Genomic DNA, 16,436 nt, shown 5'->3' on the forward strand with positions numbered 1-16,436 from the left:
AGTGGGCTGTCATGTATTCTCATTCCAACCTTCCTTGGCAAAACTGAGTTGCTCCTTGGTCTTTGCCTATAGTAGTAAGCACCACATTTATCCAAACATAAGCTTTTGTCAACAGCTTCAAAAGTTTGTCTGCTTGCCCTCATGTAATTACTTATAAGGCCTGTAGGTGAATAGTTTTATATTTGTACCTCCAATGCCCAAGAGTATCTTCAGGAACAGATGGACACCTCTTTCCCAACTAATCCTTAGGCAGGCAATGGGTCCCTTCCTGTTTCCATTGCCACTTCTCATGTAATTCCGGTGTGGTATTTTTTACTTTATAAGTCAATCTCTCTAAAGTAGTGTGCAAAGAAAAATCACCCTTTTCTATTCTTATAATTTTTGGACCTAGCACATATTAAGTGCTCAGTAAGTATTTATTGAAAGAATGAAAACTTTGAAAGCATGCCTCTCAAGCTTGTGGGTGGCACTATAACTGATATATTAAATACTAGACTCTTCACTTAAACAGATCTAGATTTTTGGGGGGCCGGGGATTTAGCTCAGTGGTTCCAGCTCCTGCCTCGCAAGCCCAAGGTCCCGAGTTTGATCCCTGGTACCAAAAAAAAACCCAAAAACCTAGGTTTTTAAAAATGATATGGAGGGCCGGAGATTTAGCTCAGTGGTTCCATGGCCTGCCTCGCAAGCGGAAGGACCTGAGTTCGATCCCCAGTACCAAAACAAACAAACAAAAATGATATGGAAATGCTGGAATGCTGGACCTTAACTGGCTAGATGAAACTTTACAGAAAGCTCCAAATCTGGGTATGTATTAGGTTTTAATTTGCAAGACAGAGAGATCTGAACCAACAATGTAGTATGCCTAAAAACAAAGTAAACTCACAAAAGAAATTCATGACAGTGTTAATGCATAGTAGCTGAAGCAAGGGAGTTGAGCCTTACAGTACCATGTGCTTTTTAGATATATCTTCAGTGTTATGCAATGCATGAGGCACATTAAAAAAAGGTTCCAGGGCCAAGGATTTAGCTCAGTGGTTTCGCCGCCTGCTGCACAAACACAAGGACCCGAGTTTGATCCCCGGTACCAAAAGGAAAAAAAAAAAAAGGTTCCAGAAATTGGTAAATGGGTTCATAAATGCCCTGAAAATCATGATCAAGGAGGACAATTAGCTTGAAGGAGGGAGGTGTTGCTAAAGGAATGAAGATTTCAGTTCAACCTAGTTAACATTAGTGCTTGTGCAACTCCCTCATTTTACAATGAGGAAACTAAACCCAGAACTTAACAGAGTTTCCTGAAAACAGACAGTTACTAGAGTTAGGATTTAAAACCAGACCCATTAAACTGCTGGAAGAGTTGGATTTCATCAAAATGATTCTCCTCCTTACATGATTTTCAAGTTGTTTTATTTTTACTCCTAATTGTATTAGCAAATATATTTTCAGTTTTGTAGATCTCGACTAGTGATAAGCCCTATGTTCATCGCTGGAATGGTTTTGAGAGATAACTATCATCAGAGATGGACAAGAAATTCTCATATTAGGTGAGTTTAGACTTGACAACCTCTTAAGTCATTTCATGTTCTAAGATCATACACTTCTATCATAAAACATAGCATCTGAGTTAAGACATAACTACTTTGTAACTACGTGATGTAGTTTGGGCTCTGGAATCTATTTAGATTAGAATCTACAATTGTACAAGACTATTTAGATTCAAATTCCTTGTGTCACTTACCGGCTGAGAAGCCTTGGTCATAATTACTTTTCTTGACCTCAGCATCCCATTTGTAAAATGGAAAAAAATAATTTAACTCGTAAAGTTGTCCTGAAGAATCAGTGGGATTTTATGCAGCAAACAGCTAGGAAACAGGACTCAACAAATCCTCTTGGGTGCATGGGAGCTGAAGACATTGTCAGAGAAGGGGTACAATAAGAGGTTCAAGAGCAAAACCATGGAGAACACCCACATTTTGCTGGTGTACTCTGTGGAACAGTGTTGTTCCCCCAAATTCTTGTTTTTCACCAGGAACCTGAGAACGTAGCCTTATTTGGAATTAGGATCTTAATCAAGTTAATATGAGTTCATACTGGGTTAAGATGGGCCCTAATTGAATGACTGATAACACTTGAAAGCAGTTTATAGTTTCCACCAATCCTCACAAATATCTTGTGAAATAGCAAGACAGTTTGTAGATTAGAAAATGGATGATGAGAGGTATTAGGGACTTTAAAGAAGTACATAAACTCTTAGAGCTTATCCTTTATAAGGAGGCTCAGAGATTTAAAGCAGGTAAGAAAGACACACTGGTAAAAACAGGTTATATTACAGTCAGAAACCAGGCAAAAAAAGAGAGAAAAGAAACAGGGCAGCAACCTACCCCACTAACTTTAGTTAGCAGTCCTAACAGTAAGATGTACCTCAATCCTGTATGACGTCATTTTAACTTGATTACATCAGTGCAGCCCCTAAACCAAATAAAATCATATTCTGAGATTTGTGGTAGACACAAATGGGGGGCGGGGGTTACAATTCACTCAGCACACCAGGTAAAGTGTTTTTCAAGATTCTACTCTCTTTTCATTGTACATCCTGTTCTTTGACAATCTGTTCTTTCCCATACATAGTTGGGGCTGATATTTGCAGAAAAAATTTTTTTTCACAAAAATCTGTTAAACATGTAAACAATCCACTGCCATTATAGATGTCCTGTTGTATTCTAGTTGAGATTTCACATATTCTCCTGAGCTCTGGAAGAAACAGGAGCAACAACACTCCTTCTACTAAAACATCCTGACTGCTGCTCCTCATAGATGCTACTTCAGCTGCTTTCTTTGGAATTTAAATTTCAGCAGAATGACTACTAAGTAAAGCGCTGCCTGTACATATTATTCTCGAAAGCATTAGCCCAGGCTTTGAAATCAACAAGTCTCTGGGTCCGGTCCTGGCTCGGTTGGGGGCGTTGGTGAACTATGTACAAAATCCCCGAGCATTAATTCTCGATAAAACACAGCACCCATTCTCAGTATTTACTGCGCTTAAGTGACAAACAAAACGGCTGGCCCAGAACAGGTGCTTAGCAATTTTGCCGCAAGAGCGCAAGAACCAAGCCAATCATGGTGGTGCACACATAGAATCCCAAGACTGTAGGAAGCAGAAGCAGGAGGATCCCCAAGTTCGCGCTCAGCCTGGACAACTTGGTGAGATCCTGTTTCAAAAAGTATTTTTAAAGGGAGGGAGGGAGGGTACCTAGAGTTCGAGGCCAGCCTGGGCTACAGTAGTGAGTTCAAGGACAGCCTAAACTACATAGGGAGACCCGGCCTCAAAACAAGATAAATAAAAGGCGGACGATGTAGGCTCAGCGCGAAGACCCTGAGTTCAACTCCTAGTAAACACCAAAATGAGGGCAAAACCTAGCATGTTAGCGCCTCCGAAACACACCGCACCGCCTCCTCTAGGCGCCCACCCCGCAGAGGCGCACGCGCCGCTCCGGGACCCATAGCAGGAAGGACCCCGGAAGTGCGCTCCACCCCGGTCGGGGCGCCTGGCGCGCCTGACTGCCTCGACTCCCAGGCCTATCGCCTAGATCGGCAGCGGCTGCGTCTCCTGCTCCCTAGTCTCCAAAGCTTGCCCACCTCGAGGATTTTGGCCTGGCGCGGAATGAGGCACATCCGTGGACAGCCCGGCCTGGCACCGCCCCCGCGCGAGGCCCTCGCCGCTGCTCTAGCACCTGGCCGGCCTAGGCTTGTGCACTTCCCCGCGCTGGTCGGCTCCAGCGGCCGCCATGCCGCTCTACGAGGGCCTAGGTAGCGGCGGCGAGAAGACGGCGGTCGTGATCGACCTGGGAGAGGCCTTCACCAAGTGAGTGCCGCGGGCCGCGTTGCCTTTCCCGCCTGCGCCTGCAGCCCCGCTATTCACTTGGGGTGACCGAATCTGCGGGCGGGCGGGCGGGGGCGGAGGCTCTGACTCCAGAGCGCCCAAAGCAGCCTGGGGACCACCTGAGCCCAGCCACACTTGGCTCCTCGGTGCCGTGCGACAGTGGTGACCCGGATCCCGCCCACCCTTCTCTCGTCCGCTTAGGGAGGCAGCATCCGAACTGCAACGCTTGGGAAAGGTTTCCGTCGTGAAATATTTATTGAGTGGAGCTTCTGACTGTGCTGGAAATACAGATATGTTCAAGATAGATTGGTTGACCATCAGGAGTAGAAAATCAAGTTAGGGAGACTTTTCCACAAAGAGGTGAAACTGAATGAGACGAAATCCTTTCCTACCTTCTCTAAACTTAGATTATACGTTTTTAGTGATTCTCACTCGTTTGGATGGCAGAGATGTCAGCTAGATCAAAATCGCGAATGCACAAACCTCAAAACATTAGCACAATTTGAGGGGGCTGGGGGATCATCATTGTGTCCTTGGACCCTAACTTAAGTTAGTCCTGGCTTCATTGTAGAAAAATGACAGGCACAATTACCGTCATCTATTTATGTATGTATATGAAATGGAAATATTTGAAAAAGCTCGATCTTTAAACACTGCCTAGCATATGGTAAGTATTAGATATTGAATAAGTGGTCAAAAGAATGTACGTAGTCTAAAATTGGACCTCAGGAGCTACATACTTGGATTATACATAGTTTACAGTTCCTGGTGTTCGCCTGTTGTTCTATGCAAGGCCCTTCCTTGTTAATTTAAAATGGACCCCCGAAATTCGACGGGGTTACATTCCTAGAACACCCACAAATTGTGAAAAACTGCAAATTTCAGATATAGTCAGAAAAATGCCTATAAATGCCTATTTTTATACTTTAAACCTTAAATATGCTATGTCTCCCGCAGTTATATCATTTAATTTAATAAAATATGGTATTAACGAAGCCTTAGAAGGTGCAGGGCATTTTGGCAACATGTTCAGGATCTTAAGGCTTTAAGAAGAAAACAGGGCTGGGGATTTGGCTCAGTGGTTCTGCCGCTTGCCTCTCAAGCACAAGGACCCGAGTTTGATCCCTAGTACCAAAAAAAAAAGAAAAGAAGAAGAAAACAGAGCACTGGAGATAGCTACAGGTGATACAGCAACCTGTTATGATGTAGAATGCAGGTGTATCTGCCCAGATGGGTTACAGGTCAACAGCCAATCGGCAGCAAGAACTGAATAACACTCTCAGATTGGCTACTTGCAAATCTTCCACAAAAAAAAGAAAAACAATTGTGGAGAATATGTTCAGTGTCAGTGAAATTGCAGGAGTTTCTGCAATTATTCGATAGGTTCTAAGGAAAAATCCACCAACAACTGAGGCCCCAAACTCTGAACCATGACTTCTCAGGGTTATGCAATATGTGTTCTGATTTTATTTTTTTAAAACAAATACATTGAGATTACTATTCAAAAAATTATTTTGGCTGCACATTGAAGAAATAAAAAGCAACTACACAAGGATACGACTATTGAAAAAGATAGGAAGATGATAAATGATGTTTAAAAAGGAATATAAGCTACCTGTTGGCTTGCGTGCCGGGGAATTTAAGGAGTACTAGGCAAGTTAACATGGAGATGAGAATAGTACAATTTGGGGAGAGATTTTTGGGTATAGGAGAACAAAAACCATACAGGATAAGAGGTGATGCTACGACTAAACTAGCGTTGTGATGAAATGAAAATGGTAATAGATAGCTAAATACCCAAGAAAAATAGCTTTTAAAAAGATGTACTATAGCTGGGCATTGTAGTATACACCTGTAATCTTAGCAGTCCGAGGCTGAAGCAGGAGGATCTCCTTTAGTTCAAGCCCAACCTAGGCTACCTAGTTAGTTCAAGGCCAGCCTGGATTATATAGGGAGACCCTGTCTCAAAAAAACATAAATAGGAGGATGAAATATTACACAATTTTATAAGCACTAGCAGTGAGAATTACATTAATATGTGCTTGGGTTTATCAAGTTTCAAATGTGATTGTAACAGCAATAGGAAGGTAATAGTATTAGAATGATGGAATCAGGTGGCTGATGTAAATTGTAATCATGCCTTGTATAATGATGTTTTAATGACAGACCACATGTACAACATCATGTCATGTATGTGGTCTTCACTACCAAATGTTGGTAGGCAGTACCTGAGTATAGTTCACATTTATCGTTGACTTTCGATGTTTAGATACATTTAGACACAAATACCATTGTGATAAAGTTGCCTCGAGCAGTGATGGTGAACCTTTTAGAGACTGAATGCCCAAACTGCAACCCAAAACTCACTTATTTCTTGCTGCAGTCAATCTTGAATACTGAAGTTTTAGTTTAGAAAAAACAACTGTTATCCGGTGCTTGGCTGCTTGGGGCAACTTGGTCACATTCTGACAGAGAGGGCTCTGTGCCCCACTGCATCACGCTTGCCATAGGTTCACCACCACTGGCCTAGAGTATTCAGTACAGAAACATCCCATGCAGGTTTGTAGCCTAGGAGCAGTAGGCCGTACCATATAGCCTGGCTGTGCTGCAGGCTGCACTATTTTGGTTTGTATAATTCTGCTTCGATGTTGTTCAGTGACTAAATCACCTATCACTTTTCTCAGAACATATCCCCCTTAAGTGATACATGACTAGATAGTATATGAATAATATAACAGTGCAGCAGGTTTGCAGAAATGTCTTGCCTAAAATTCAGCTAAAATATAAGATGAGCTGGGTGTGATGCCTCATACCTGTAATCTTAGCACTGGGGAGGCTGAGGCAGGAGGATCACAGCAAGTTGGAGGCCAGCCTGGGCCACATACTGAATTCAAGGCCAGCCTGAACTACATAGTGAGACCCTGCCTCAAAAATAAATAAATAAATTTAAATTAAATAAAGTTGGGGGAAAAGTAAATGCTGCCATAAAATGATACAGTGGTTATTTCAGTATCAAATTTGAGATAATTTGATTTTTTCCTTTAGTATGTAATTAATAGATGGTCTTAGTTGAGTTTTTTTATTTGCTTAGTTTGATTACTTTCTTATGTTCCTATGGCCATTATTTTGAAACAAATACAAAACCATTTGCTTCTGTGACAGATATTCAGAAAGAATGTTACTGAGTGTTTTAATTGTCCTTTTATTTGCAGATGTGGATTTGCTGGAGAAACAGGTCCGAGATGTATAATTCCTAGTGTGATAAAAAAAGCTGGATTGCCTAAGGTATTTTCTTTGACAAAATAGCAAAATGAATGGCTAATTTGGCAAAAATAAGCATTTTTATTTGCTTTTGTTTTCTGTTCGTTTATGGTGCTGGGGCTCAAACCCAGGACTTCCTACATGCCAGGCAAGTGCTGTACCACTGAGCTACACCCTCAGCCCCTAAAATATTTAAAACTACAAACCTCAAATAAAACTGATACAAGCCGTGCTGATCACATAACTTATAGATATATTCCCAAGAAAGGGTTTTTAAAATCAACTTGATCGAGGTCTAATTTTGTATACCCTAACTTGATCATGTACAACTCTCCCCACAATGCATCTGAGAGTGTTTTCATCACCCCAGAAAGTTCTCTGATGCCTCTTCATAGTTAATCAATTCCCATTCCTAGTCTACTGATAATGTGCTCTTTCTATTGATTTGCCTTTTCTGTACATTTTATATAAATGGAATCATGTCATCCCAAGAGAAAGTTTTATTCAACCTTAGTGAAATACTTTCATAAGCACTGTGTCGTACTTATTGAACAGTATTATTCTCATCTTATTCAAAGACTTTAGGTCCTTTCCTGTACTTGTAAAACCCAAAGAATCTTGAGAAACAAACATTTGTTAGGGTTGTGTCTTGCCAAAGCTAGTTTGGCAGATTAGGAATTGTGGACTAATACAATAGTCTAGTTTTTTTTTTGATACCGGGGATGGAACTTGAGTCCTTGTGCCTGCACAGCAGGCAGCGAAACCACTGAGCGAAATCCCCGGCCCAGAATAGTTTGATATACCGTAAAATTCACATAATGTTGTGTACCTAAAATAAACCTGTGTTTTGCAAAGTTGTGTACTTTTAACAAAACAAGCTTGGGAAAATGAGGTCGGGGTAGACCATATGCAAAATCTGTGTAACTTTGTAAACAGAACCCTAACAAAAATGATAATTTACCTTGTGGGAAATTTTGAATAGCTGTGGCTGCCAGCTAGCTGTACATATTTGGAGGCTATCTCAATAGATATTAAAACAAAATAAAATAATGGATGGAAAGTGTTGGATAGAAGGTGCCAAGACCATGTGGATAGAGGCAAGTCTGAGCTCGGGGAGCTGTTGTTCAGTGGGGACTACAAGACCTAGCCCAGTGGTATGAAGGGGTCCGCGCTGGAAAGAAAGCCCCCGCTGAAGGGACTATTTCACTCTTCTTAAGTGGATGCCCAGTGGTAAATACTATGCCTGTATGACTGCCTAGGCAATGCTTTGGGTATTTTTGTTTTTGTTTTTGTTTTGAGACAGAGTTACCATATAGTTCAGTTTGGTCTTGAACTCACAGTGTAGCCCAGGCAGGCCTGGAACTCTCAGATATCCTTCTGCCTCATCCTCCCAAGTGCTGGGATTACAGGTGTATGTCACCATGCCTCGCTCAATGACTTATTCTTAATGAAGGTTATAATCCTATCATAATTTTAGCTTCTCTTCCCTAGTATAAATTTAAACTTTAACATACACATTATTCCCTTACTCAGCAATCCCATAGAGCATATTTGATTTTATAAAAACATAAGTTGTAACAGAATGGACTAGTATATGGATTTATTTATTTATTTATTTTTATTTTATTGGTACATTTTAGGTGTACAATATAATGACATTCATCATTGGAAATTTGCACCTCTACATAATCTCCCTTAGTTCTTATTTTTTCCCCTTCCCCTGCCCTCCAACCCCTCCATCCCTCCCTACTTATAAAGTCTTTGTTTCCATTTTTTCATTTTTTCATATTAATTCCATTCCCTTCTTTCCTTTCCCCTACCCCTCCCACTGCCCCTTCCCCTTTGCCCCTTTTCTTCCTATTTCACATTATCTACTATACCTTTTAATCCTTATTTACACTTTCAGTTTCTCACACTAGAGAAACTATTCAGTATTTACACATGTGTGTCCTGTTTACTTCACTTAAGAGTATCGCCTCAATGTGCATCCATTTAGCAATAAATGTCTGTAATTTCTCATTTTTATGGCTGAGTAGTACTCCATTTTTTAAAAACCCACATTTTCTTTATCCAGTCTCCAGTTGGTGGGCATTTGCATAGTTTCCAACTTTTAGGTATTGTACAAACTGTGCTGCTGTGAACATTGGTGTGGATATGTCACTGTGGTATGATTCTTTTAATTCTTTGGGGAAGATACCCAGCAGGGGAATAGCTGGGTCAAATGGGACTTCCAGTCCTAGTTCTTTGAGGTATCTCCATACTGATTTCCACAGTGGTTGCACCAGTTTACACTCCCACCAGCAGTGGAGCAGGGTTCCTCTTTCCCCACAGCCCCGCCAGCATTAGTTATTGGTTGATTTCATGATAGCAGCTATTCTTTCTGGGATGGGGTGGAATCTCAGTGTTGTTTTCATTTGCATCTCTCAAATGACAAGTGATGTTGAACATTTTTTCACCTGTTAATTTGCTATTTCTGCTTCTTTGTGTGAGAAATGTTTGTTCATTTCGGATGCCCATTTTTGTATTGGGTCTTTAAATCTGGGAGGTCTGATTTTTTAAAGTTCTTTATCAATTCGAGATAGTAGACCTTTGAGGGACAGCAGGTGAAACTTTTTTCCCACAGTGTGAGTTGTCTCTTCACACTGCTGGTGGTTTCTCTTGCTGTGCAGAAGCTTTTCTGTGTGGTTTTTTTTTTTGGAACTGGGGATCGAACTCGGGTACCAGGGATCAAACTTGGGTCCTTCCGCTTGCACAGCAGTCGGTGGAACCACTGAGCTAAATCCCCAGCCCCATGTGCAGAAGCTTTTGAATAAGAAGAGATCCCACTTGTTGATTGTGCTAGTTCACAGGCAGCTGAGGTTTTCATAAAATCTTTTCCTACACCGATGTCTTCAAGAGTTCTTCCTAAACACTATTCCAGCTGGTTTGGTGTTTCTGTTTAAATATTTAAATCTTTAATCCATTTTGACTTTAGTTTAGTGCATGGTGAGAGATATAAGTCTGGTTTTAATCTTTGGCAAGTTGAAACCCAATTTTTCCAGCACCATTTATTAAAGAGGCTATCTTTCCTCCAGTGAGGGTGTTTGGCTCCTTTATCGAAGATGAGATGGCTGAGTGTGTCTGGAGTTGTTTCTGCATCTTCTAATCTGTTCCACTGGTCCTCAGGTCTGTTTCTTTGCCAGTACTATGCTGTTTTTAATCACAGTAGCTTTGTAGTATAGTTTCAACTTGGGGTTTGTAATACTCTGCCATGTCTCTGTTACCTAGAATTACTTTTGCTATTCTGGGTCTCTTCTTGTTCCAAATGAGTTTTTGTATTGTTTTCTCAAGGTCCATGAAGTATGCTGCTGGGATTTCAATTGGGATTGCATTGAATCTATATAGCAGTTTTGGAAGTATGGCCATGTTCACTATGTTGATCCTTCCTACCCAGGAGCAGGGGATGTCTGTCCATTTTCTTATATCATCTTCAATCTCTTTTCAGAGTTCTGTAGTTTTCAGACAAGAGGTCTTTGATTTCTTTTATTAGGTTGATTCCTAGGTATTTCAGTTTTTTGGATGCTATTGTGAAAGGAATTGTTTGCCCTATTTCTCTCTCAGTGAGTCTCTTGTTCATGTAGAGGAAAGCTATTGATTTTTGTGTGTTGACCTTGTATCCAGCTACTTGACTGAATTTGGTTATTAAGTCTAGAAGACTTTTGGTGGAGTTCTTAGGGTCTTCTATATAGAGTATCATGTCATCTGCCAATAATGACAATTTGACTTCATTTCCTATCTTTATTCCTTATATTTCTTTCTCTTATCTAATTGTCGTGGCTAATGTTTCCACAACTGTATTGAACAGGAGTGGTGACAGTGGACATCTTTGTCTTGTTCCTGATTTTAGTGTGAAGGATTTCAGTTTTTGATCATTTAGTATGATATTGACTGTTGGTTTTTCATAGATGGCTTTTATCAGATTGAGGTAGAGACCATCTATTCCAATTTTTGTAGGGTTTTTATCATAAAGTTGTGTTGAATTTTGTCAAATCCTTTTCTGCTTTTCTGAGATGATCCTATGGTTTTTGTCCTTGGCTCTATTGATATAGTGTATTACGTTGATTGATTTGCATATGTTGAACCATCCCTGGTATAAATCCCACTTGGTCAGGGTGTATGATCTTCTGCATTCTATTTGCCAGTATCTTATTAAGGATTTTTGTATCTATGTTCGTTAGTGAGATTGGGCTATGGTTGGTTCTCTTTTTCCGTTGGGTCTTTCTCTGTTTTGGGGATCGAGGTGATGCTTGCTTCCAGGAATGAATTCAGGAGTACTGCTTCCCTTTCAATTTCATTGAAGAGTTTAAACAGTAGTGGCAGTAGTTTCTCTCTAAATATCTTATAGAATTCAGCAGTGAAGCCATCAGGACTTGGGCTTTTCTTAGTTGGTAAGTTTTTCATTATGTTTTCAATTTCACTGATTGATATGGGGTCATTTAGAAGTTTTACGTCTTCTTCGTTCAACTTTGGTAATTCATATGTATCTAGGAATCTGTCCATTTCTTCCATGTTTTCCATCTTATTGGCTTATAGGTTCTTAAAGTAGGTATTGATGATCCTCTGGATTTCTGCTGGGTCCGTTGTAATTTCATCCTTTTCATTCCTAATTGCATGAATTTGGGCCTTTTCTTTTCTTTTTCTGATAAGGTTGGCTAAGGGTTTGTCAATTTTGTTTATTCTTTTGAAGAACCAACCCTTGGGTTCATTGATTGTTTTTTGTATCATTCTCTTAGTCTCCATTGCATTGATTTCTCCTCTGATCTTTATAATTTCCTCCCTTGTATGAGCTTTGGGGTTGTCCTGCTCTTCTTTTTCTAGAAGCTTGAGGTTCAGCATCAGGTTGTTTAATTGGGCTCGTTCTGTTTTCCTAATATGTGTATTCACTGCTATGAATTTCCCTCATAAGACTGCTATTATTGTGTACCATAAATTCCAGTATGTTGTATTGTTGTCATTTAAGTGTAGGAACTGATTTCTTCTTTAATTTCCTCTGTGACCCATTGGTTATTCAGAAGTGTGTTGTTCAGTTTCCATGTGTTTATGAAATTTTTGTAGTTTCTTTTACTGTTGATCTCCAATTTCATCACACTATGGTCTGATAATATACAGGAGATAACTTCAATTTTTTTTTTTTGCGGTACCAAGGATCAAACTCAGGACTTTGCGCTTGCAAGGCAGGCGTGGTGCCACTGAGCCAAATCTCCGGCCCCTAACTTCAGTTCTTTTCCACTTACTTAAACATGTTCTGTGAGTATGTGGTCTATTTCAGAGAATGACCTGTGTGCAGCTGAAAAGAATGTGTGTTCTGATTTTGTGGGGTGGAATACTCTGTAAATATCTGTTAAGTTCATTTTCTCAAGAGGTTGAGTTCTAGTATTTCGTTGCTTGTTTTTTGTTTAGTTGATCTATCTATTTGTGACAGTGGGGTGCTGAGGTCCCCCACTGCGATTGTATTAGTGCATATATGACTTTTATGTCCGTTAGTATTTGTTTTATATAGTTGGGCACACTAGTGTTTGGTGCATAGATATTTGTCTTCTCTTCCTGTTGGATTGTTCCCTTTCCAAGGATGTAGTGTCCTTCTTTGTCTCTCTCATCAGTGTTGGTTTGAAATCCACTTGATCTGCAAAGAGGATAGCTACTCCTGCTTTTTGGGGGGTTCCTATCACATGGAGTATTTTTTCCACCCTTTAACTTTCAGTCTATGAGTTTCTTTTTGAATGAAGTGTTTTTCTTGTATGCAGCATATTGTTGGATCTTGCTTCTTGACCCATTCTGCCAGTCTATTTGTTTGGTGAATTGAAACCATTAACATTGATGGTTATAACTCATACCTATTGACTTATCATTGTCATGACTTATTCTTTTTGTTGGATTCTCCCCCTTTGCGTTTAATTTCTTGTTGCGCCCAGTGGATTCATGCTGCTGGACTTCCTGGGGTCGTGTTCCTCGTCTTTTCCTAGGATATTGTCAAATTTTTTGGAGTGCTGGTTTCTTATTCATGAAGTTCCTAAGATGCTTTTCGTCATGAAAGTATCTTATTTGTCCATCAATTTTGAAAGATAGTTTTGCAGGGTACATCAGTCTGGGTTGGAGGTTGTTTTCCTTTAGGGCATGCAATACTTCACTACAAGCTCTTTTTGCCTTGAGGATTTGTGTTGAGAAGTCTGCTGTGATTCTGATGGGCTTTCCTTTGAATGTGATTTGTTTCTTTTCTCTAACTGCTTGTAGAACTTTGTTCTTCTGTTGGGTTTCTGGAATCTTAACAATTATATGCCTATGTGTAGATTTTTTTTTGTGGGGTTTTTTTTGTTGTTGTTATCGGGGATCAAACTCGGGACCTTGCGCTTGCGAGGCAGGCACCGGAACCACTGAGCTAAATCCCTGGCCCCTGTGTAGATGTTTTTTGATCAAGGCTAGTTGGAGTCCTATATGCCTCACTTATCTGTATGTCAAGTTCTTTCCCCCTGCTTGGGAAGTTTTCTACCATCACTTCTGTGAACAGTTTTTTATGTCATCTGCACTCTCTCGTGTTTCTTCCTTGACTCCAGTCAGTCTTATGATATTCTTCTTTGCATCGTCTAGCAGCTGCTGGTTTGATTTCTCATGGTCCCTTACAATTTTAAAGCAATTTTTCTTTTCCTGGTCACTAATTGCAGTCTTATCTTTTATATCTGAAATTCTGTCCTCACGTTGGCTCATTCTGTTGTATAGACTTTCAATGGAGTTTTTAATCTGGAAATCTGTTTGCATCTGTTTTATGGATTCCATTTGTTTCCTATGTGGGATTTCATCATGTTCATCAGCTCCTCCATTTTTTTTAATCTGTGTCCTTTTTAGGTTTATTAATCTTGCACTGTGGGCACAATCTCTGCTATTATGTTAGAAATGATTTCTGATTTCATTTTTTCCAAATCCCCTTTGGTTGTCAGTTCAGGGAGTCCAGGTGGTTGAGTATCAGAGTGTTCCATCTTGTTTCCCTTTGGGGTTGCTGTAAGTGATCTGGAAGTCTGGTTCTGAGGCTTGTTTACGTGTCTTCTCGTTTCCACAGGCGGCGGGGGGGGGGGGGCTCAGGTTGAGGGGGTTGCTGCTTGGGCCTGTGCACCTCACCTCCTCTGCCCTGGGAGCTGTAGCACATTGACCCAGAAGCCTCCTCTGTACTGGGATCTGTAGCATGTCAACCCAGAAGCCTCCTCTGTGCTGGGAGCATTGGCAGGTTGGCCCAGAAGCCTCCTACTCTGCACTAGTGTATCTATTTATATTTGGCATTGTAATGCATCAGAAATGTTTTAATTCTACTTGATTATGGGATCATTTTATCTATTTCGAATTTTTCTGCAAATCCTTGGACAAACTAGAAACAGCAGATAATTGTACCATGATGTTCAAAATGTGATGGACATTCCTGTCTATGAATTTTTTTTGCATTATTACAATTGGGATTATGATGTTACTAGATTGTTTACTAGGGTGAGAGCTTTATGTTCTCATTCACATTGTTCTTAGTGCTTTGGGTTGTTATTATTTTGAAAAGACAGATAAATATTCAGCTCTACATGTTTGAAACCTCTAAGCCACAGAAAATCAGCCATGCTGATGGTCTTTCCTTTAAAAGAGTAAACATAGTTGGGAGCAGAGATACCCTCCTGTAATCCTAGCCTCTTGGTTGGCTGAGGAAAGAAGATCACAAGTTTGAGACCGGACTAGGTAATTAAGCAAGACCCTATCTCAAATAAAAGTTTTTTAGGGGATGGAGATGTAGCTCAATGGTAGAGCACTTAGCTGGCAAGCACAGGGCCCTGGCTTTAATCTCTAATACTACCAAAAGAAAGTAAATGAAGAGAGGTCTGTAGGTGACACACCCGAGCCTGTGGAGCTTTCTGAGGAGCTAAGCAAACTCTCCCCAGGTGCTAGTGTTGGCACAACCCAGTGGTTTGGCACTGCTTGTGCTTGTTGTGTCAGTACTGATGGTGTCTGTTCTCATTTGTGCTGCATGTTCATGAGTGGCCCACTGTGTCCCTCCCTCCATGCAGCTTAAAGTCCGGCAGGAAGGAATAAGTGGTATTTGTGCTCTGGGAGTGTTTCCCAAAAACTGAGGCTATCTTGGAATATTGAAGAAGCCTTCGATGCTTTTTAATCAGTGCTAATATTTATCATGTTATGTCCAGTTGATAAGCCAGATAGATGAAAACTGCGTATGAGCACAGCTCCTTACTTACAGACATACACTTCCACTATTACAAACCAAAATATGCTGTTTTTTGGACATTGTAAGTTTTTAAGGATTCCTAAGAGATTGATCTATTTTTAATTTTTGTATGTATTCTTAGTACAGATTGCTTTTATTATGAGAAAATATATTAATAAAATACATAAATTTCAGTTTTGAGATTATGTAAATTAATCGTTTTCATTTTTTATAGCCTGTCAAGGTTGTTCAGTATAATATCAATACAGAAGAGCTATATTCTTACCTAAAGGAATTCATCCACATACTGTATTTCAGGTAAGATGCACTTCTGTTTGTTTGGGGTTTTGTTCTAGCTTTTGTAATCAGTTTCCTAATGGCAGTTATATTGATTCTCAGATTACAAATGATGTGGGGAAAAAATTGACTTCCATTGCCATTTTTATTTGCTTATTTTGAACCTTTTCAAAAATATATTTGAAGACTAAAAAACTAGCAAGCATTATAAAATGAAAACAAAGGTTTATTAATAAAGGGAATTGTTAAGTAAATTATTTACATCTATAGAGGGAAACATCATGCAGCCATTGAGAAGGATCACTGGGCTCAATGGTAGAACACCTACCTAGCATGGGCAAGGCCTTATGTTTGACTCCAGCACCAAAAAGTGCAATTTTAAGAAAGAGTTCTTTATCTAAAGGTGGGGATCCAGAAAAGTGTCTTAAGAATACTTTATAAGGCACACTGAAGAACAACATCTGTGGAGTATTTCTTTTCAAACATATGCATACACATCCTTAAGAGTAAAAGCTACCAACTGCTATCAGTGGTCATTTCTGGCCAGGAGATATTAAGGACCTCATACTTTACGGTTATTTACTATGGTAACATTTGGAGTTTTCTGAGCATATATCATTTTTGTAACCCCCCAAAAAAGAAAATAATCTTTTAATGTCTCAAGTTATACTCCTAATGGTTGCAGTTTTAGTTTTCTGTGTTAAATTAAATAAGTTCGTAACGTTCCTGGCATAGTGGATGGCACATAGGAAGAGTTCAGGAGTATAATCTTCT

At 40.0% G+C, this 16,436-nt stretch overlaps 1 protein-coding gene across 1 annotated transcript in view; it reads left to right on the plus strand.

The window, feature by feature from the left end:
• Nucleotides 1-3,526: 3,526 nt before the first annotated feature.
• Actr10 (actin related protein 10) overlaps nt 3,527-16,436 on the plus strand; it is a 37,599-nt gene continuing 24,689 nt past the window's right edge. The window contains exons 1-3 of the mRNA XM_004871100.4: nt 3,527-3,859; nt 7,090-7,162; nt 15,601-15,683. Coding sequence (XP_004871157.1) covers nt 3,783-3,859; nt 7,090-7,162; nt 15,601-15,683 — 233 coding nt within the window. The 5' untranslated portion in view covers nt 3,527-3,782. The remainder of the gene's footprint in view (nt 3,860-7,089; nt 7,163-15,600; nt 15,684-16,436) is intronic.

This window comes from Heterocephalus glaber, unplaced genomic scaffold (genome assembly GCF_053883595.1).
Source record: "Heterocephalus glaber isolate CG9 unplaced genomic scaffold, H.glaber_assembly_v1.0 deba00001118, whole genome shotgun sequence".
NCBI classification, from domain to species: Eukaryota; Metazoa; Chordata; class Mammalia; order Rodentia; family Bathyergidae; genus Heterocephalus; species Heterocephalus glaber.